Below are 21,826 nucleotides of genomic sequence, written 5' to 3' on the forward strand. Positions count from 1 at the left end.
CACAAATGGCCAATAAGCAAAATAGATAATTTAGCTCCCGTGTAGATTGGATTGGATCTTCTGCCTCAATACAGAAGAAATCAATCATTGAACGATTGGATTGGAAAATACGGGCAAAAAACGCACCTGTTGCGATGATGGTGGAATTTGGTTTTCTTTGTGTCCGAATAATAGTGGTAAAACATTCGTTCGCATTTTCACCTATGCAGATTAATTGTTTATGAAACATAATTGAAACCGAGATGAGATACAAGTTGTTGTATTACCATTTTTTGGCCACTATATATGCAAGAGATCATCTCGCCGTATATGTATACGTCCTGCGGGGACATTGTTCACTTTTCGTTTCAATTCCGTTCCATCCTCTCCTCCTTGTTCACTGCGGGGAGAAAACAATGAAAAGTTAAGTCAGTAAATTGAATTGAAATAGCTTTTGAAGAAATAAAGTCATTAAATTTTAAAAAGGAGCTTCATTTTGCGTGGAGTGGACCGCAAATTAATTACGATCCACTAATTTATAGGACATTAATCTAGTTCAGTAAGTTAAAAGTTGGTGTGATGATGTTAATAAGCACTCCACACCCTGCTGGCTAAACAATATTTTTAAATATGCATGTACAGATAGTAATATTTAGAAGGGAATAAGTAAATCAGATCAAAAGTTTTTTTTTACATACAAGTTTATGCAGTTTATATCAGGCAGGATAATTGTATCATCACAAATTAGACTAGAATTTGGAAACAATCAGTATGTACGAAACAAGATAAAATATATGTTAAAGGCATAATAATTAATAATAATTAAATAAATGTAGGTAGCATAATAATGACAATGGTAAGATAGCAATCTCTGAATTAACAAGATAAAAATTCTTCAAATATTTGATTAAAAACATGATTGAGTGATTGATCTTCTGATATTCTCAAACGTAAATCTTAGTTGTGGTAGACGTTGTCAGGGACGGTGTGATCCGACGATGACGTAGAGGGTCCCGGCGCATTTGTGGCGAACGACATAGTTTGTCCGTTTGTTAATGACATTGGATTGAAATATGTTACGGTAGGCTTTCGGTAATCTGGACTGATGGGAGGATTATCTATAAAAGAGAGGAATTATATTAGTGTTTAAAATGATAATTTATTATAAGTATATTTGCATAATCCACTCACAATTTGAGAGTGGATCGTTGCTATTGCTATTGTCATTCAGAATGAAGTGATGTGCAGGTCCTAAAATTTCCTCAGCGCCCGCATGGACATTACGACTCCCTCCTGGTTGATCACGATTTTGTTGTTGAGCGAGAGTCATGGATTTGTAAATTTTGGTATTTTCTCGCCACGTTTGATCACGTTCCTAAAGAAAATAAATATAAATAAATGACGGTTAAATAGAATTACTTATAAAGGATGATGTGGTTTCCAAATAAATATTAACCCTTAGAATCGTTTCGTAGTAAAAGATGGGAAGAGTGTAGCCCTCGGAGCGCGCAATGGTCAACTTTGTAATGTGTTGGATTATGTTATCACACCATTGCAGGAATCCTTTAAAAACCCCAAAACTGACAGCATTATCTTTTACAATGGCTCCCAACATGCGATCGCTACATAATCAAAAGCAAAAACATTAAATGACTTAGCAAATTAATTTAGTTATATTTGCGTAATGAAGCCGGTTTATGTATGCATACCTTGCATTTTTCCAAATGGAAAAGGGGCATTCCATTTGTTTTGTGACTTCTCCTTCTGCAACCTGTCGATTGCTTTCCTCAACTAATCTTTGAGCAACCATTTCCCCCCAGTGAACCCAACATTTTATCGAGTAATTCTGGTGTTGATCCAAGTTCTGTCTGAATTCAAGAATTAGATTATTTTGAACGAGAAGTGCACTCTGCTTCTTGAACAGAGCTACTTGTTTCTCCATGTTCTCAAAGTTAATGGAACGACAAAGTTCTGAATGCATGGCTTGTATATTGTCCACATTTCGAATAGTGGACACGGCCGACTTTAGCATCCTGTTCAAGTTTGAGTAATCATCCAACATGACGAGCAACGTTTGGAAACAGCGTGTCTTGATACTGACCATCAATTTGGGATAGTCTTCCAAGATTTTGTTAAAGAGGTATAGACCTTCCTTAATGAAAGATCGCAAGGTGTTGACCATTGAGACTGTAAAATTATAAACTTGTTAGTTGCTAATATGCGAGGTAACAAAAATACAAGTTTAATCAATGTGTATCTTACTAGGCATTCCTTTGGACAAGCATGGATATAAAATATCGATGGCGTACTGGTACGTGAATAGATCCATGGACATGATGTATTGTTGGACAGATTCCAGTGAGCATATTTTGAACAGAGTAGATCTGTAAGAATGGAAAGAGTTAAAAGGTTTTTAAAGACATTTTAGTAGGTTTTGACATTATGTGACATACTTGGACATGAGACTCTTGTAATGGACAGCTCCAACTTCCTCATGTGTACTGTGAGGCTTGTTTCGCCAAAATAGCTTCCACTCATTATAGATTAGTCTCAGATCAAACTTTTCAACGTGGGTCAAAATCATCTACGTACAAAAGAAACATTATGTAAAAGTTATGTGAAAACAATTTGGCAACCAACTTGTTTTTTTAGTTTTTACCCACCTGACAATGCGAGTGATACATTGACTCAAAAACATTCAGTAACCCCGAGTCAAAGGAAAGGGTAACGGAATGGTCAACTTGCAGTTGGACAAACGGGCCAGTGTCGCGACGTTTTCCAAGATAATCCTAAACATTATACAAGTTAGCATAACATAATCAATTAATATATATCTAGTACCAGTGGAGAACAATCGGCAAATTCGTCGGGATGTTCTTTCGTCTTGAAAATATCACTCCTACTTGGAATTCCTTCAAAACAGCGACGCACTCTGCGCCCCCGTTTCCCATTTCCATCATAACTTAATCCCTGCTGTGTCTTAACTAGGTTGAGTATAACCATGAGATGACTATTTGTCTTAAGATAAACGCCGTTATAATGATACTTGGAGTTCCCTCGAGTTCCCAGTCGACGTGTCTTCAGTCCAGGAAAGACGGATCTATATACATTTAACAAAATAATTTAGAAAATTTCATATGCATAGAGATTTTGATACATATTATTATGGTGCCATTACCTTATCAGTTTTCCAAACGAGGCCGCATTCACTGGCTCCAATGCGTTCTGATTGCACAGGAGGACATACTGATCATAAACGAAGCCACGGGGTAAACTTCTACCAGGACAATACTCAAAATTGTCGACCAACCATTTCACACTGACGGGACAATTGGTAACCAAACTTAAAGCTTTTGCGTCCGCTTTGGGACCACGAATTCCAGAGTAGGAAGACCTACATGAAGTAATTGCAAAACGTAATTATTAGCTAAATTATGAGCAGTACATAATTAGGCTGTTTTCACAAACCTCTTCTTCTCCTGACCCTCCATGATATCGTCCATCTCGAAATAATCATCCTCGTCATCGTCACTTTGCAAAAAGAAGAAAACGTCTTCATCATCCTTGTCAGCTTTCTCATCTTCCACCGAAGTGTCATTTTCTCCAAACATGTCATATTTCTTGATAGAAACACCGCTGTTGAATAGGTTGCGCGGTCGGAGGCCATACCTGCCACTTCCACCGGGCTGGTCATCAAAACCCGCGTCCAGGTCGAATTTGTGATAGAGTGGCACTAGAATAACGTTAGAAGTATCACCATCTGCTCGGCTCTCGTTGGGAGAATTTCGACGGCGTGGTTCCGGGGTTTTTTGACATAAATTGGGAAAGATTCCATCAATACTTTTGTTCATCCTTCTAACGAAAGAAAATTTGATTAGTACATTTTTGTAATTATTTAATTGCCACTATTTCAAACCTTGCAGGAGTTCGCTGCATCCGAACTGGCGTGTTGAGATCGTTGTTACCAGGTTGTGGCGTAGTGTTCACCACAGCGCTTTCCTCCTCATCTCCCGTGATCAAACTGAAAAACGAGTAGGTCTGATATGGCACTACACTTTTGATGGGCGTGGACGTCTGAATTGGGTTATGGTGCATCTTTATCTTATTCTCCTGAGAGTTCGGCTTCGCATCATGATTTGGTCGTGGTGGTGAAGGCCTGTTTGTTCTGACTCGTTCATTTTCAGAAGCTACGATTGGACTTAATAAGGTCGTATCCCCATTTTTATTGGAAGTCACAGATTCCGATGGTCCAACAGAAGGCGACAAATCTTAATTATTAATACAATTAGAAAACAGGTAAAAAATGTCAATGAAAAGTAGGGTTGAAGTACACCAAGCCGTGCGCACGAAAAAGTTCTAAGTCCCCAACACGAGAGCTTATGGCCGGGGAAGAATTTTTTCAACCTAACCTATTCATGATAACTTAGCTGACAATTTGACACTTATCAAATTAATTTTCCCCTGCCATAAGCTCCCGTGTCGGGAACTTAGAAATTTTTCGGTTTGGTGCACTCCAACCGAAAACTAGGTTCACTGACCCCTCGTATTAAAGTAAAAATGCTTATTTTTCTCACCACTAGCTTTACTCCTTTTTCTGGATGGACTTGACCCCATGCCAGAGTCTTCGAGCCCCATCGATAACCCCGCATTCTTGCTCGTACTGCTTCTCGTTGTTCGAAATGCCTGCGTGAGAATGGGACTGTCGCAAAGGGACAAGTTGCTGGTCTTCTCCTCGATGTCACTACACTCATCCAACTTCGAGAATGAATCGTCCTGCGACCTGATTGAAGAGGGCCCCCTCGGCTTTTGACGATGACCACGTTTCCTACCCATTGTAATTCCTGGAAATCAAAAAGATGTTAAATATTTATTACTTCTGCATTCTGGAAACCCAATATTTTCAAATCACCTACCTCCAAGAAACCTCGTGCTCAGCGTTTTAAAATTCTCCCACAGCAACATAAACTCTTGCAATTACTCGTAATTATTTTTACCTCTGGTACAACTGGATTTGTCGACACTGATGTCGTCGTGGCGTCACGATTGGCGAAAGAAGAAAAATAGGTCCGTCCAAGGCAGAAGAGTGAAGAGAATGAGAAAAAGATGCGAGAAAACTTGTCTGAGGGAGAAAAAAGTTGGAGAAATGAACTGTGAGAAAGTGCGACGTCATTGGAGGTCATCGACTTTTTCACTCCAATTCGGAAAATTTAAATGCAAATAATTAACTTTAATGGCTGCAAAGATTGTAATTAATGGTAATAATGCAATGTGACTCATATTATATGAGACAATAAATTAAGAATAATTAGGAAAAATTTATTATATAAAGGTGAAGAAAATAGGAGGCAGAGTGAGATTTTATGTACTTATTTAGTAAATCGAGATGAGACACAATTTATTACTATTTTTATTCGCAGTTTTTGATAAGATGTATGATAAGTAAAATTAATTTGTGTGATTTGAGAAGAGATAATACTTCCAAGTCGCAAGTTTGTATGTAAGGTTTTATTTTCTACTTCTTTTTCTTGTCGTCCTTCTTTTTTGGCTTGTCCTGCGATAGGAACCATCTATTTGAAGGAATAAGGATGGTTATTGTTATTATCATTTGTAGTATTACAATTATAATGCCTTGTTAAGATAAGATTCTTACGAATAAATGAAAATGGGTGGGACCGCGACGGCCGCAGAAATGAGGAAGAATGACCCCGGCAGGATATCCAAATATCTGGTGTAAACTCCAGTGTACAGCGAACTCGCGACGAGAGGAATTATTGACTCTAAGCTTCCGATAAAACTATTAATTTTTCCCAGCTCAGAAGTTGGCACGATTTTGGAGATGGTCGCTCTAGGGACGACCATTCCTCCTCCAGAGAGAAGAGTTCCTAAGGGGGCGAGATACATGAGGAAAGGCGACGTGGCGAAGGTGAAGACAAGCGAAGAGATTAAATTTCCCAACGCTGCGACGATACCCGTTCCAGCGTCGGACATTTTAAGGAATGAGGTTAGCACCGCCATGGATAAGAAATTGGATAGGAAGCCGATCACAGTTTTGTATGTCATCCATTTTCCAAAAGCACCCCCGTCCCAGTCGAATTGGAGACGGGTGAAGAGGTAACAGACCCCCATTTCACCTAAGGTTATATAAATATCGTTTAACTGTAACTACCAAGGGGTAGATTTAATTAGTAATTAGTAATTTAATTACCCATCATCGGCATCAACGCACAAGCGTGGGCCACCAAAAGTAGCCAAAGTTTCATCCTTGCGCCATCTTCCCTGGGTCTCATGACGGATGTCCAGGCATCCTTAATGTGTTTAAAGTCGAATAATTCGCCAATAATTTGCGACCAGGATTTTCCTTTGGTAGCCTAAAAAATTAAAATACTTAATAATCCGTCTTTAATTACACATTAACTAAAAGAACTTGGATTTCCTCACCCCCGGTTGTGGCTGATTTTCCATCATGACCCACAAATAGATCAGCGACACTGCTTCCAAGCCTACCCCGAGGAGGAAGCAGGTGGCGAATGGGAGTCCTGAATGCGACAGCGCTCCACCTCCCGCCAACCCCAAGGTCACGCCGAGAAAGATGCAGCAGTGCGCAATTCCCGTCCGCATCGTCCTCTTTTCCACGACCGTGTTGTCGGAAACGTAGGAAAATACGGCGACCATGAAGCACGCCTGATTTCCGGAGAGAGAAGCGATCAAACTCGACACAACGGCGACACTCCACGCCCCGGTTGCCTTTTCGAGGAAGACACACCCGATGAGGAGGACGTTTTGGATGAGAAAAGCTCCAATGACGAGCAGCATGGGCAACTTTCGACCATATTTGTCACTCCAGGCACCAATCAGGAAGACAAGGACCATGGGAAAGGCATTCTCGAGAAGGGTACGATACACCATGACGCTGCTGATTAGTTTTTGGACTTCCTTCTCCTCCGTGGCGTACTTATCGCCAGCATTTCTATAAAAAAACAAGCAAAAATACTTAAAGAAACGTAAATAATTTCATAATTTTGGTATGTATGCAATTTTTTTCTAACTTTGCTTTTAACGCGTCGCAAACGGCATCTCCATAGTCCAAGTTCACTCGGCATGCTTTCTCCAGCATGAAATCTTGCACAACCATGAAAACCATAATTGCTGCGGTCATGTGCATGACCAATCCAGGTTCCAGAGAGGCGATGCTACGCCACAGGGGCATTTCAGCTTTCGGTTTTGCCGTTTTAGACGACATGGCACAAATAGTAAAATTGCAAAAGTCAGTAAATTTGTACAATGAATTTGCAAAATAATAACAAAACAAAGTTTTCCACACTTAACGTTTTTGTTCACATGACCAGAACTCCACTCTACTTTTCACACAACATGTGACACGAACGAAACTCGGCCTGCCGTTATCTCCTTTGTTGGCTTATCGGTTATAGGTTGAGATAATGATAAGACTTTTGGTGTGAAGCACTTATTTACAAAAGAACGAAAACCAACTTAACATATGTAATTCATACGAAGTTCGTATGGTGAGTAATGTGCCTAAATCTATGTAATTGGCGATTTAAGTTAATCTAGCTTTTGAGATGGGATTGTAAATATTATTCGTATTTTATCCTGCTCCTTAACAGCCCAGAAACTATTGTAGCACTGACTTTGAAACAACTTAACTTTAGGTACATCTCATCTCATGCAATTGCCGGTCTGGTTTTCATGATGTTCATATAAAAAAGCCAAGGCCATCCCAATCCCAATCCCAAATCATTGTGCATACATATCTATTTGTCCAGCATGTACACATCATCTTAACTTTTTTATACTCAGAGCCGAGTCCAGTCCAGTCCGAATGCATTCAGCTTATGAAATTGGATGTCATGCTAAAACGTTTCATTTTTGTGAGGCGATATAATTACGAATGCGTGCAAAGGATGATTTAATCAGTATCTTTGGTTGAGTACGAGATGTTGCAGGTGTGTCCCCGATTAAAACAGAATGCAAAAAAATAGAGTGACCTGCAGAATTTTATACTATTGGACATCGTAAAGTTCCATGAGCTTGATTTTGACGGATACCAGTCATGTCGTATATTTAAAACTTGCAGTAACAGCAACATGGATCATATATTATTACAAAAACATATACATATTATTTGTGTCGGACTAATAATTTCATAGTTTAATAATACAATTATTACTTAATTACTTACACAATGAATGCAGGATGTGTCGATATTACGATACTACGGCATACAGGGCACTTAGAGCCTATCTTTAACACACAATCTGCACAAACGCAAACATGGCCACAGTTTAGCAAAATTACTTCTTTGGGATTTGTCAAACACACGGTGCAAATCTGAATCTCGGCCAAGCCTTCGATATCAACTTGGGAACGTTGGCGAAGAATTGCATCACGCATTCTTCGCATTTGATACTCTTGCCAGAGGAGGCGAAGTCGACGGACGGCTATCACCGCGCCGACAGAGACGACGACACATATGGCGACTTTTAGGATGGTGTTGCGACCTTCCAATTTTTTGACGATGCCTGTAAACAAGCAATAATTTGAGTGATTTCTTTATGATAATTGTTTTTAAAATGTGTGCCTTACTTTCAACTGGCAATGTGCTCAAGATGAATCGATATTGGTCTTCGTCCTTAGGAGTGACGAGTTTGATGTTACCTAATTCATTTAAGTTAAAGTTAATGAATGAATTATTTTTTAATTAAATATATAATCATTAATCACCTTCTGGATCCTTGACTAGGCGGCCAATCCCAGTAATTACGGTATCGACGGGAAGAACTTCCTCTGTTCTTTCTACTCCACGGACGGCGACCTGTGTAATATAGAAATTGACCAATTAATTAACATTGTTATCAGTCACACTTATTTACCAATGAAACTCACCCCAGTAAAAAATCCCATCACTGTTGACGCTACAGAGGAATTTGAGGGCGTAAAATTAGTTGATGTCGTTAAAAATAAGGACTCATCTTCGGCATCGAATGGATTGTCAATTCCCACCAAGAATTTCTTGGCGGAGGCAGAAAGTGACCGCTCCCGATCAAGCATGCTTCGTAAAGCGAATGGAACAGAGTTGTGTGCTTGGTGAATCGTTCTAACGTTATCTCCCCTGCAAAAAAATAGTAAAATTGCATGATGCATAACAAAGTCAAACCATGGCTATTAAAATCAACTCACTGACCAATTATTCAAGGCGGATCTTCGATAACTGTGTTCCTTAAGGGTGACCCTTTGCATAACCGTTTTAAGACCGGAAGAACTCTCGATTGTTTGTCCCATGTCACGAACCCTCCCCTGAATCACGGCATATGGGACTTGCTCTTTCCCCTGAAGCAGTTCTTCCAACTCTGAACTAACCGAGAGTGATGGTGCTTCCTAGTTAGGTAAGTAATAAATGTTAATTAACTAATTCCCTATCTTTAATACTCTACCACAAAATATTATGTACTTACTAAAATGTTCTTGATAAGCCGTTCCTTCTTTTTGTACATTGTGTAAAGAACAGCGGCACAGACCACGTCGATCCCCAGCACGGCCAAGTCGCACCATTGATTCCAATTTGCAGTAATGTCGAGTGCCATTATTATGAATCTATAACCTTTATTCAAAATTAAATTAAATATAAACACTATTTATTAATTCAAAATTAGTACAACTTTTTCAAAAACTTACGGTGTAATTTCAAACGTCACCAGTTGGCAATTCTACTAACAGTATTTTGACTAGTGAAATCCCCACATTCTATTTACAATTACAAATTTAGAACCATATTTTGATTATTATTATGGCTAATTAAAATTTTAAGTAGTAACTAAAATTTTGAGCCAGATAAAAAAAATACAATTTTTAGGTTGGAACTGAAAGTTGGCGGAAAGTGAAAGTGGGGAAATTTGAGACGCGGAAAGGACGACGGAGTTTTTCCAGCAGACACAAAAACACGAAAACAAGTGTTATGAATTGAATTATCAAATCAATCAACCACAATTTTTTAGTGTTTTTGCTCGAGTTAACTTTAATTAATTAGCTTTAATTAGTTAATTGTTTACGATAATTTATCGAGATTTCTTCACCTTGTAAGTTTATTTTATCAAAAATTTCCATAGCTGAGCATAATAAGTGATGGATTGCATGTTTAATATGAAATACAGGTGGGCGTAAGAAGATCCAACAAATCTCACATTGACATTGATAAGCTAAATATTGAGGGGATAAGGAGTGATGGACGCCGAACTAAACCGAAAAACGCTCGAATTGCGAGAAACCGGATCGCAACCGAACCTTGAAGCAAATCCGGTTTACCCGGTGCTCAACTTGGTACATAAAATAGTTAATGATATGATTGATTAGATAACCTAACCTAATATTGACCTATGGTGGGCAGGGTGAACCAGCTGCATTGTCGACGGAACCATTGTCCATTCATCGCGGTGGGAAGCAGGCATCTCCTTGTGCGAGTCCGACGCATCCCAACTCCCCCGGGGGACTACATATTCCGCATATCTTTCATGGAGGTAACGTCATCACGAAACGCAACCGCTCCAACTCCACGTATGCAGTCTATTATAATTATGCAAATTTAAATCGTGGTAGAAAATCTAGAGAAGTTTACGGTTAAATATTTCTATCCAGTTATGAACGGGCAAAGGACAATCCCATCGAGCATGGCATCATCAAATATTTCAACAGAAGCAAAGGGCACGGTTTCATTGTCAAAGACCAGCGAGAGGGAGAGGAAATATTTGTCCATATTTCCGAGTAAGCACTAATTTAATTTATTAATAAATTGCAAAGATGGCTAATTTCTCTACTAAAATTGTTTCAGCATTGAAGGAGAACTGGTTCCACGAACAGGGGACCAAGTGACGTACCGACTTTGTCCAATTCCACCAAAATTGGACAAATTCCAAGCTATTCACGTTCGTATTGTCAATTTTACGGAAGGTAAGTCAATCGTACACATGTAACAATGATCAATGTACTAATCATTATTTTTCTGTTAAATCGTAGAAGTTCATCTCCGATGGGATTCGCCCCTCCGGGAAGAGGAAAAGTCCGAGTTAGTTAAGAAAACTGTTATAATAATGCATTATGATCCTAACAAAATATAATGCTGATAATGACGCGCAAAATTGTAAGAGTTTGATAATGTTTTTATTATAACTTGTGGAATTTGTTGTGTTGCATGATAGGATTCTTCCCAACCACTATGAGATCTAAGTAAGATCAAGTCTTGAGTGTCTCGCGTCTTAATAAATGACACTCGTTGGACATCACCCAGGACTTGTAGACTTCAGCTCAGCCAACTTTATTAAAATTACTCGAGTTATTTTAGGTTTTCTTAGTTCGTCGCGTTTTTAGTTAACAATTTCGAGATCAGCCACATTAGTATATTTTAGGTATGGTAGTTAATCAATTTCTAGTTTTTTTTAATTGCCTATGTGTCCTGTACTTGTACATAACATTAGTCTTATTTATGCAGTTTAAACGATCGCATGCTCCTTACTATTTTCTTTATCTAGCTCTGATACCAAATTGTAATTAAAACTTTTGTACAATTTTCTATTTTCAGCCTTTTGCCAGACCCTTATGTCACGTAACCTGAACAAATCATCGACCTACTACCTTTGATTCATTTTTCTTGTTCCGGTATCCTTCAGTTCCTTCACACAAAATTCAAATTTTATGAATCGAAAACAGCTAATGGACAACCCTGCCTATTGCATCTTGCACAAAGTATTAGTTCAAAATTCAAGAAATTCCATTATATTTTTGTCAACGGATATTGCAAAATTGTATTTCATAAATGTACAGAATTCAATCGTCAAACAGTTCTTTCGGTATTCAGGTCTGACAAATTTTAAAATAGCAACATTTTCATGCAAAAATGGATATACTTGCTTTTGTTTTTTATTATACGGCCCTCGACGTCATCACTCGTCTCATCACTGATAGCTTTGCAATGATGTCTTCGAGGGCAGTATAATAAAAAACAAGAGTCGTAATCAATTAATTAATTAAGGAACGATTGTTAAAAATATCTAGTGTAGAGATGAAATGAATGATACGGTGTTATAGTATTTCGCATCGATGCCACCGAATTTAATTTAAAAAATTGCAAAATGAACTGCGGTTGCATGGATCACCTTACCATAGCTATTTTTGAATTATATGCAACCACCCCCCCTTAAAAAATGGGGGTAAAAAATTGGGAAAAATGAGAAAGCTAATGTACACTCCTTAAAAAAAGAATTAGACCTCAAGTTGTATTTGACATTTTAATTCCCCCATAAATACAAACATTTTGATGCAGAAAAAGTTTCAAAATTTGAAAATCGGCGGTTTTTTTGCCTACATACAAATCACTAAAAAACTCCTTGTTCCGGTCATTTCTAGTCTGACAACCTGATGCTAGATTTTTCTCCTTGAGAAGAGCTACATTTTCAGCTTTTGTTGGCCGAGTAGAAATGACCGGAACAATGAGTTTTTTGGGGTCAAAGTTTCTGAGGGAGGGGCTTATTTTGCAAGAGCCGTAACATACATACATACATAGTATGGCTGCTTGTGAAATACTACCCATAAAAATAATGATAAAGAATAAAGTTATTAAAGTAGTAAAATTAAGCTTTTCTGAATTTATAATGGTGATATTCACTCGAAAATTAACGCTATAGGACTTACCTACAGACTTATCAATTTTTCAGATAAGCAAATTTAGTTTATCCAAATCGCCCCAAATTTAAAACTTAAGCTTTTCTGAATTTATAATGGTGATATTCACTCGAAAATTAACGCTATAGGACTCACCTACAGACTTATCAATTTTTCAGATAAGCAAATTTAGTTGATCCAAATCGCCCCAAATTTAAAACTTAAGCTTTTCTGAACTTATAATGGTGATATTCACTCAAAAATTAATGCTTTGAGGCTTATCAATTAAGTTATCAATTTTTCAGATAAGCAAATTTAGTTTATCCATATCGCCCCAAATTTAAAACTTAAGCTTTTATGAATTTATGATGGTGATATTCACTAAAAAATTAACGCTATAGGGCTTATCTCCAGACTTATCAATTTTTCAGATAAGCAAATTTAGTTTATCCAAATCGCCCCAAATATAAAACTCTTGAATTTATGATGACGATAATAGGAGGTATGGTGTCTACTAGACACTGAACGGTAATTTCGGGTTACATATATAATTAAATGAGAGGTGCCTGGTTGGATGAAAAGTTTGCATGGAAAAAGTGAGACGAAGAGAAATGGATTTCATACGACCCTGACTCGAAATGATGATGGATACCCACCGCGAACCACTTTTCTCACTCTGTCTCACATTCCCATGCGAAATATGGAAAACGGTTTTGTGGAACACTTGACGTGGTATTCATCTGTAGTTTTAATTAAACAAACAATTTTAACCGTTATGCATGCCACTGTTAATTTTAATTTTAAAATATATACTAAATAGTACGCACTTCTAATAGTTTGCACCGTATTCATTATTATGTTACCTCACTCTTATCGAGATATTATTGATATCCATAATTTTTGCTCGTCACCTTTCGCTCGCTACACGTATGTTAATTAAGGTACATAATTAAGTACCGGCCATACATTTATTTTTTGTCAAGTTGAAGGACTGTCTCGTTTCAATTGAAATGCTGACTATTCTTCAATTGACTGGATAGCACGTTCTCCACACCTTGTAAAAAAATATGTAGAAACTTGTATTACCAACTAAATATTTTTTCATTTAACAAAAACGCAAACATCACTTTAACTTTAACTATGCAAAGGATAAGTAGGTTAAGCCGTCTGTAACATGTAACGTGACGTATGATTCGTCCGTTCCCGTTACTACCTTAACCTTCCGACCTTCTTATGAAAGTATTCAACTCATGAAAATTGGATATTGACAGAATATATTGAGGCAAGTATTAGAAATTATGTAAATATTTTGACAAAATGTTACCCACTTTCTATGCTTTCTTCTTATTTTTAACTACTCTAAATTAATTGACTAATTAAATACATACGTATTAATGTTAATATTAATTAAGAGATTATACCGATTAAACTAAAAAGAAATGAATAAATGTAATTTGGATAACGGCACGATTTTTTTTATTAACGGTAAGAAATGAAATGTAGAATATGAAAATCATCACTAATTTCGAAAGCAAAGCGTTTCCTGCTAACTCAATTAAATAAATTGAAACAGTAAATAAACCAGGGTTTGTTTTAAAATTTGGCAACAATTGTATGCAAAATTTGCATTGCAAACACTTACGACCCAAATACCCCGTTTATTAGCGTTCATAATCCTTCATATTTCACACAACGCGTTGCAAATACTAAATGCAAATCATTCCATTATTGCGTAATAATCAGAAAGAATTCTTTTTTTTTGTCCAGGCTTTGCAGGTTGATTAATAACCTTTGATTTTTTGCCGAACTATGTAACTGATGAAGCCGAGCTGAATGTGCGAATCCAGTTGTTTTCGCAACTATCTAATAAAGGAACCAATGTTGTTGTTGCAAAATATTCCATTTGCAGACTTGTACAACTGCAATTATTACTGGGACTGGATGGATTGGCTTGAATGATGCTGATTTCTGCAGATGCCTACTCACACATGTAAATAAATAAATAATCCATTCTATGATACATACATCCCTTTCGTTAATAAGTTTTGATTCCACTTTTCATGCAGCTTCTGTGCCGTCTTATTGAAGAAGAAGATGCACCATCACTACTGAACATGAACCCACCTTAACCATGTCTTCTTCTCTTATGTGATGGGGAAAACCTAATGGAAAATAAATGTTTATTGTAAATTGGTTGCTTCATAATGCAGGATTCGTCTTAATTCTCATGGGTGAATTGCGTGTATGCAATCAAACCCTCTTCTTCTGCCTGAGAAGAACGTTAATGATTATTTGCTGAACAAGATTTCGGGAGCAGATGGGAAGTTGTTCCAGTCCAGTCTCACATTCCTCTTCGGGTTGTTTGGACGTTAGTGTCAGGTGCACTAATAGGACCTGATTTGCATAAAGATTGCAAAAATCTCAGGACTTTTTTTCTCACCTTCAAAATGCCCCCGAATCCTGAGACGTTGGAAGAATCTGACGAAAATGTCCAGAGTCGTCGGCCCACAAGCCTGCTCAATAGCGTGCACTTGGTGAGAATGGCGGATAACGAGATGACATCGAGGACCCCGTCGCCGTCTTCGTCTCGATCCTCGCCCGTCTCCCTGCTGAGGGTGACCCCGTATCAAAAGGAGGTTCCAGACTGGGAGTCGCCCGGACTCAGAGTCAGAGTCACCGATATTGTGAAACAGTTTGAAGATATTAACAAAAGGGGAAAAGAATACGATGACCGGTATCGGAATGAGAGCAGGAGTAGTGGAATTGGTAGGAATTTTGGTAAATTTTGTGGGGGAAATTGTTGGTTAATAATTATTTTGTGACATTTTAGTGTCAGATTTTGACGAGGATCACGACCTTAATTGGTCAAATTCTACATTTTCGAGAAGTTCTACGCCCAGAAGTAGTCAGGAGAGGGAAGAAGTGCGTCAGGATGATCGTCACGTGGAGTCATTTGATGCTACGCCCTTGAGACGACCAACCCCGAGGTCATCTGTCAATTCCACGCCGGATGACGACGACGAACCGGTGGCGAAAGTCAGTGACCCAGAAGACGACGACGAACCTGTGGCGAAAGTCTGTTATCCAGAAGATGATGGCGCAGCAGTGGACGAAGTGGAGTATGGCGTCGAGCTAAATAACAACTCCTACGACGAAAATAACTATGACGAACCCTCCCTGATTGTCCGTCTGGTTAAGAAACTGTTTACATTTTCCGTTCTATTGTTCCTCTTGGGAAGTGGGGGATATGGGGGGCTCCTTCTCAGACAGAAGTTAGATGACGCTTTTAATCTTGATCAAGATGAAGTTTCTGGCAGTTTTCCTACGCCATTTTTACCCGTGAAGATTGTGGGTGCAATAACGCTAAAATTTTTGGGATGGTATTTCATTTTTCGAAATAGTTTTAAATGTTTGGAATCATCCTCGTTTTTTGTGGGGAATGGACTTTTGGCAGTTTTCCAGCCAGCTCTTTATTTCGTGAGTTTAAAAAGTGTTTAAAATATGTATTCGATGATAATTTTATGATAATAAAATGTTTCCATTTACCAGATTTCTGGGTGGTTATCCAAATCAGAAAATGCCATCGACTCATCACCATCATCGGACCCATACTCCCCGAATTACGATCCTTACTCGGCTTCCGTGTCAGAATCTGAAGAAAAGGAAGATATCGATGACGAGGACTCAAATCCGGCCGAATTTTCTTTCGACGCCGCCATTCCTGAAGAGTCTGACGCCACAGAAAACGAGCAAAAGACTAATACGGGAACAGTCTTGCTTATCACTGCGTGGTTATCACTCCTCCAAATCGCCTTAGTGATCACACCCTCGCACTTTTACCCAGAACTAGAGGACATGTCAAGCTTAGAATCATTCCTAATTTTTGGCCAGTTACCACAACTCATCATTTACCTCGTGACCTATCCCGTCTTCACATTTAAAGGAGGAAATCGGGCAAAAATCGAGTAAATTATGGAGGTGACCTTGACTCTTAAAATTAGTTTTACTGATATAGCTTTATTCCAAGAAATAAATTAGGATGCCGTAAATCTCAAGCCATTACCACCACGATTGGTAATGAATGATTGACGCTTTGATGATTTAACAACCAAACCAAACCAAACCACCCACCACGTAGCAAAAGATACCATTTAAATATCAGTAAAATGGTGAAATGCGGATACCCAGCCCACGCACGAGTTTATTATGTTCCTAGCCTGCAAATTTTACGATTATGTAGTTTAAATGCTCATTGGTTATTTTATTAGATTGGAAGTGCTTAATCATTAAATTTGAAGCATAATTTTTCTCTCCGTGTAAATACCTGCGTCTGTGCCTCCCGAATAATAAAGTTTTCAATGTAGGAAAAAAAATCAAAATGTTTTCAACAATTTACAAATTTTATTATTCAGTCATTTCTAACAATACATAATCTAAATTACTTAAAATATCATAAAAAATCACGAAATTGAACTAGTTCTCACCCTCTGTCTACTAAAATTATTGGTTCTCCTACTAAAATTCTGATTAGAATCGCTGGTCACTCTTTTGTTTACAATTGTTGAGCCATGACCACCACCACCACCAATTCCCTTATTTTTATAGTAATTCTTATAATATCCCGCCTGACTGTGGTGGGGGTGCCTGTTCCCACAGGTGAAGACCTCCTCGTCCCTTAAACCCAGGCACGTCCTCCCCAACGAGGCGAGCTCCCCTTCAAACGCGGAAATGAAATGGGTCACGTCGCCCTCGTCGGGAAAGACGGACGCGTCCGCGACCACGTTGGCACGAATGCGCCCATTGTACCCGAACAGGCAGAGGCCAATTCCGATCTTGTTGCGGATCGGGGACCACCCCACGACATCGATGATTGGGTCACCCCCAAAAATTTGGGCGGTGCTTCTCGGTCCGGGTAGATTGGAGAGGAGGACGGTCCCATTACAGATCCTGTCCTGTAGTAATTTCAAAACTGGGACGGGAAGGCAGCCACCGATCCACGTGATCCAATAGGACATGATAACCTCGGCCGAGTTGAGGAATCGATTAGCGAACGGTTCTTGAGAAAGGGTGACGCGTTCCTGGATAGGTATAGAAATGATTGAGTTAAGAATATTTGCGAGTCGCAATTTGCAAATAGTCACATGAACTATTTGCAATTTTTTCGCGAAAGTTAGTAGAAACTGCTCTTACAAGCGCATCCTCCACTTGAGTATGAATTGGCGTGAAAAGGACACAAAATCTGTTTTGCGCCTTGATATTTGGATACGGAATGAGTGCCGCGCACGTGGCGGCGGTTAATTTTTCCGGGGGTGGGTGTCCCTTGGCTTCCGCGAGGGTTTTGAAGGCTCCTCCGATACAGGCGGTAAACACGGCGGTGATGGAGGATTGGGTCGCGTCCTAAATTTAAGAAATTAATTTAATTAATTAATTAATTAATTGTAGGTTTAAATTTCTTGAAAAATGAGTATATACACATACCTTCAATTTCTTAATCGCCGAGAGCTGGATGGGTCTCGACCATCCCAAAGTTTTCGGCCCACACAGAGACGGACCATGAAATGGGTTCGTCTCTTTTTTCATGTACAGATTTCGTAGCAGATAAGGTCCTAAAAAATCCATTAAATAAATTAAATCTGATGATAACTAATGAAAAGATAAGCCAAGCTATGTATGTATGTACTTACCCACTAACATCAAAGCCGCCATATTGACACTCATCCTCTGTTTCAACGTCGCTCTGATGGGTTTCATGGGGTCGACGCCCGCCTCGACGACGTTGTCGGCAAAGACAAGTCGCAACCCTTGCGCCGCCGAGAGACCGTCCATGATGGAGTGGTGGACCCGGAAGATGAGGGCGTAATGGTGTGACCCCTTCCGGCCCGAGGTGTCGTCCTCATAGTGATAATTCGGTACGACAAGGACTTCCCACTGGGGCTTATCTGCCGGTAAGATGCGGTCGTAGATGGCCGTGATTTCTTCAAATAGTTCTGCCTCGCCTGTGGTGTTACAGAATTTTATTAGTAAAAAAATTGATATGAATATAGTTGCATGAATTGGTTACCCGTGTGCTTATCGGGGTTATCAGGATGTAAATATCTGATATGTTCGCTCAAGTCAAACTGCGAATGGTACTCCCATCCAAAATAATTTGCACGTTGAACAGCCTTAAGTTTTAGTTTGGTAAACATGGCTCGTCCTTGAGTGTCTTTTCGCTCAATCTAAACTTGCCAAAAAAACTATGATGTAGCACAACCATTAATTTTAATTAAGTCATCATTTTCCTTGTTACATACCCAACTGGATTTTAACCGCTGTCTTATCTTCTCCAAATCTGGGACGCCCTCGATAACATAGAGACTCGTGAAGTTGCATGGATTAAATTCTGACTCCGACGCCCAAAAGGCATCCTGTCCCCGCATGAGACGCACTTTCCCCCCAGTTTTGAAATAGAGGTAAATTCTAGCCAAAAAGCGGCCGATAATGTTGAGAAGGAACATCGGAGCGAAAAAGAGTGGGAGAAAACAGGTCAGGATAAAGTCGCAGATCATCATTTCAAAGAGACCGGACCAGTTAAAAGGACCTCGACGACGGTGAGAATGATGTCTAGTTTCTGGGGGTGGTAAATTACTACCCCCATTTTCTGGAGGTGGTGATAAATTACTACCATTCCTCTGAATAATCGGCCCCCTTTTCCCCCAACGCCGCGCTTCCCTCCCCGGACTTTTTACCACCAAGTCGCCACCATTCTCCGTCATCGCCGCGTTGTCCGCGGGGGCGGCGGCGTTCTCTTTGTTCGCCGGAATGAAAAAGAGACGAAGTTGACTCTTTATCAAAGTGTTTAACTTTTCCAGGGTGAATTCCGGTTCGGAATTTGGTAACTTCTGAACTCCACCACCTCCGCCACTTGTGGTCATTTCGTCAACCTCCTTTTTTTCACAAACTTTCGACATTTTCACAAACTGCACGAATTTTACAGTTACTCTCTTGCACTGACTGTGACTAAATTAAGTCTCACATTTGATCAGAATATGTATGTGCAGGTAATAATTTGGAGGTGACATGAGACTCGTCTCGCTCTCTACGTCACTAAATATTATTATTACTATTATTTTGGCTACGTGAAAACCTTGTCTCACATTTAATGCTGTTATTCACATTCTATTTTGTCCTGCCGAGAGTAAATAGATAATTCTAGCAGCAGCAGCATTATCACCACCACTTTTGCTGCTGCTGATTAGTGTAGTAGACCAGTGGTAAAATAATAAATAATAAGTGTGCCAATTGTGCCACTACGATATGCAATTTTACTTAATAGCATGACAACATGGTCAAGATTTTCTTTGTAAAAGTGGATCTCAACCAGAACTAGAGGAGCGACAGTTGCTGCACAGCGTAACCAAACCAGTGATCGCTTATTATGAACCACACCACGCACTTTTATGTGTAAAAGTTTTCTATAAATTTTTGCACATGCATAAAAATGTAAAATTCTTGCACTTCACTTATTCACTTGTTTGTTGTCTTACTGGTTTGGTTGTAGAGATAAGTGTTACGTTTGTCTGTTAGGTTTAAAAAATATTCAGGTGGTGGTGGTGATGGTGGCGCTATACGCACCAGGTAACGTTTTGAATCAGACTGAAGAAGAAGATCGACTTGGTTAGTGTATCCGACTCTTTTTTGTTAGATATTTAGTGAGTCATGTAAAGTAAGTGGTTTACTTTCAAAGAGGAGACCATTGTCAGCGTTGTCGTCGTGGTCGAGGGGATCGCATCTTGCGTTAACTAATCCCCCAAGAATTGACACCACCCATGCAAGCATCCATCCATCCGGGGTGTAGATTTAGTGATAGAATTGCATTACAGAATGGCGACAAACACACACTTTTTTACGTGTACATGTGCCAAGTGGTACATATGTACGCATGCAAATTACCTACATGCAAATTACCTGACAATAAGTAATACTTTTTGCACTTTATCGCAATTTATGTGTAATTTCCTACTCGAGAGGAGATTACGATTACGAGATTATAAGTAAGTATCTATTACGTAAAAGTTTTTCTTAAATAAAATTTTGGTATTTTGGTCGCAGCACGGACTATTTTTATGATTTTGTGTGATACTAAAAAGACACTAATAAAATTTTCTAAAATTGCTTTTGTCTTGAGATTTTAGTTTTGGCAGTAGTATTTAAGTAATTTAGGATTGTAAATTATTTATGAGATGAAATTTGCACAGACCAACAATTTAAATTTATTCGAGTGGGAATATTACGTCCATATTTCTGCGTACGTGTAATACATACGTGGCCTGGTCGATGTCTTGTTTATAATACTCGTGGCTTTAATGTGTAAAATTCTTCAATCGAAGGTTTCCTCAAGTTATGGGAACTTTTAGCAGGATGAGCATTGTTCTCCACTCCGCTGCTGCTAAAACTGGGAGTAATTAACTGCTTTACTGTACGTAATAAAGGATGAGAATGTATAAAATATGTGGCCAGCATCCATGGGAAGTTGTAGATTTTATAGATTTGATAAGCCTGCATAGAGATGATGAGGTGTATGAATGTATGTAGATGGGCAGTCTAGCGTATCTTCCAACCAGCCATGTCCATCAAAATCCTCACTTTAGTATATGTAGCAAGGTCCGACTGACTTGTAAGTATGTAGTAAAACTCAATTTGAAGTAATTGCCTATTTTTTTCTGCACCACAAGTAGATAAAACTGAAAGTATTTGCATTTACTTATCTACTTCCTTTTTTTGCGAAAATTCTGGCAACAGCACCACAAATTGAATGGGGCACGTGACGTGAGTTTAATGGAGGAGGATTTGGCGACTTATGGAAAGAAAGAATGCTAATATTCTGCAAATGCAATATTCGTTCATATTATGTAAGAATTTAAGTTCGAGTCCAACTGTCCGTGATATTTTTTTGCAGAATGTTCATCAGCGTTAAGAAGTTGAAGAATTTATTGTGGCAGCTGCAGTAGCTAAACTAAAAGTATTTAGTCATTGCTTGTAAGGATTTGGATTGCTGAATGCGAGGTGCTTCTTGGCATTTGCTGTAGAATTAGGAAAAAAAAATCAGAATTATCACGGAAAATGTGACGGCAAAAAATAAGCTTGGAGTGCAATTGTGATAATGGCGAGGGGAGAATGGCACAAAAGTGTGACTCAT

At 38.8% G+C, this 21,826-nt stretch overlaps 6 protein-coding genes across 8 annotated transcripts; 2 read left to right on the plus strand and 4 right to left on the minus strand.

Moving 5' to 3' along the window:
• Window positions 1-702: 702 nt before the first annotated feature.
• LOC118434547 (DNA-binding protein RFX6-like) lies at window positions 703-5,238 on the minus strand. Its single transcript, XM_035848323.1, has 12 exons — window positions 4,554-5,238; window positions 3,896-4,247; window positions 3,448-3,834; window positions 3,158-3,373; window positions 2,821-3,079; window positions 2,643-2,768; window positions 2,433-2,563; window positions 2,242-2,363; window positions 1,689-2,166; window positions 1,436-1,601; window positions 1,171-1,354; window positions 703-1,097 (listed from the first exon to the last, which is right to left on the minus strand). The coding sequence occupies exons 1-12, from the start codon at window positions 4,810-4,812 to the stop codon at window positions 937-939; spliced, it is 2,841 nt and encodes a 946-aa protein (XP_035704216.1). The 5' UTR covers window positions 4,813-5,238; the 3' UTR covers window positions 703-936.
• Window positions 5,239-5,357: 119 nt separating this feature from the next.
• On the minus strand, window positions 5,358-7,670 carry LOC110843839 (proton-coupled folate transporter). Its single transcript, XM_022089880.2, has 5 exons — window positions 7,026-7,670; window positions 6,418-6,946; window positions 6,185-6,347; window positions 5,630-6,110; window positions 5,358-5,546 (listed from the first exon to the last, which is right to left on the minus strand). Exons 1-5 carry the CDS (start codon window positions 7,217-7,219, stop codon window positions 5,492-5,494), a joined length of 1,422 nt encoding a protein of 473 aa, XP_021945572.1. The 5' UTR covers window positions 7,220-7,670; the 3' UTR covers window positions 5,358-5,491.
• A 353-nt stretch (window positions 7,671-8,023) lies between these two features.
• LOC110844056 (mitochondrial E3 ubiquitin protein ligase 1) lies at window positions 8,024-9,852 on the minus strand. Its single transcript, XM_022090166.2, has 7 exons — window positions 9,673-9,852; window positions 9,453-9,598; window positions 9,182-9,375; window positions 8,884-9,109; window positions 8,722-8,812; window positions 8,584-8,655; window positions 8,024-8,519 (listed from the first exon to the last, which is right to left on the minus strand). Exons 2-7 carry the CDS (start codon window positions 9,579-9,581, stop codon window positions 8,176-8,178), a joined length of 1,056 nt encoding a protein of 351 aa, XP_021945858.1. The 5' UTR covers window positions 9,582-9,598; window positions 9,673-9,852; the 3' UTR covers window positions 8,024-8,175.
• Window positions 9,853-9,919: 67 nt separating this feature from the next.
• Window positions 9,920-12,621, plus strand: LOC110844661 (cold shock domain-containing protein CG9705). 3 transcript variants are annotated; one of them, XR_004834101.1, is made up of 9 exons: window positions 9,920-10,073; window positions 10,149-10,314; window positions 10,382-10,548; window positions 10,630-10,755; window positions 10,823-10,941; window positions 11,008-11,056; window positions 11,190-11,396; window positions 11,570-11,733; window positions 11,812-12,621. XR_004834101.1 is itself a non-coding variant. In XM_022090918.2 (7 exons), exons 2-7 carry the CDS (start codon window positions 10,219-10,221, stop codon window positions 11,595-11,597), a joined length of 585 nt encoding a protein of 194 aa, XP_021946610.1. In that variant the 5' UTR covers window positions 9,932-10,073; window positions 10,149-10,218; the 3' UTR covers window positions 11,598-12,621. The 3 variants fall into 3 exon arrangements, 1 of the variants encoding a protein (XP_021946610.1); XR_002547448.2 differs by having other exon boundaries at window positions 11,570-12,621; XM_022090918.2 differs by lacking the exon at window positions 11,190-11,396 and having other exon boundaries at window positions 9,932-10,073; window positions 11,570-12,621.
• Window positions 12,622-12,915: 294 nt separating this feature from the next.
• LOC110844957 lies at window positions 12,916-17,020 on the plus strand. Its single transcript, XM_022091297.2, has 4 exons — window positions 12,916-14,638; window positions 14,715-15,414; window positions 15,479-16,125; window positions 16,198-17,020. Exons 2-4 carry the CDS (start codon window positions 15,096-15,098, stop codon window positions 16,615-16,617), a joined length of 1,386 nt encoding a protein of 461 aa, XP_021946989.1. The 5' UTR covers window positions 12,916-14,638; window positions 14,715-15,095; the 3' UTR covers window positions 16,618-17,020.
• A 7-nt stretch (window positions 17,021-17,027) lies between these two features.
• Window positions 17,028-21,366, minus strand: LOC110844958. Its single transcript, XM_022091299.2, has 6 exons — window positions 18,942-21,366; window positions 18,710-18,866; window positions 18,333-18,644; window positions 18,127-18,254; window positions 17,839-18,045; window positions 17,028-17,726 (listed from the first exon to the last, which is right to left on the minus strand). The coding sequence occupies exons 1-6, from the start codon at window positions 19,596-19,598 to the stop codon at window positions 17,109-17,111; spliced, it is 2,079 nt and encodes a 692-aa protein (XP_021946991.1). The 5' UTR covers window positions 19,599-21,366; the 3' UTR covers window positions 17,028-17,108.
• Window positions 21,367-21,826: the final 460 nt, after the last annotated feature.

Source organism: Folsomia candida, unplaced genomic scaffold (genome assembly GCF_002217175.1).
Source record: "Folsomia candida strain VU population unplaced genomic scaffold, ASM221717v1 Fcan01_Sc002, whole genome shotgun sequence".
Classification (NCBI taxonomy): Eukaryota; Metazoa; Arthropoda; class Collembola; order Entomobryomorpha; family Isotomidae; genus Folsomia; species Folsomia candida.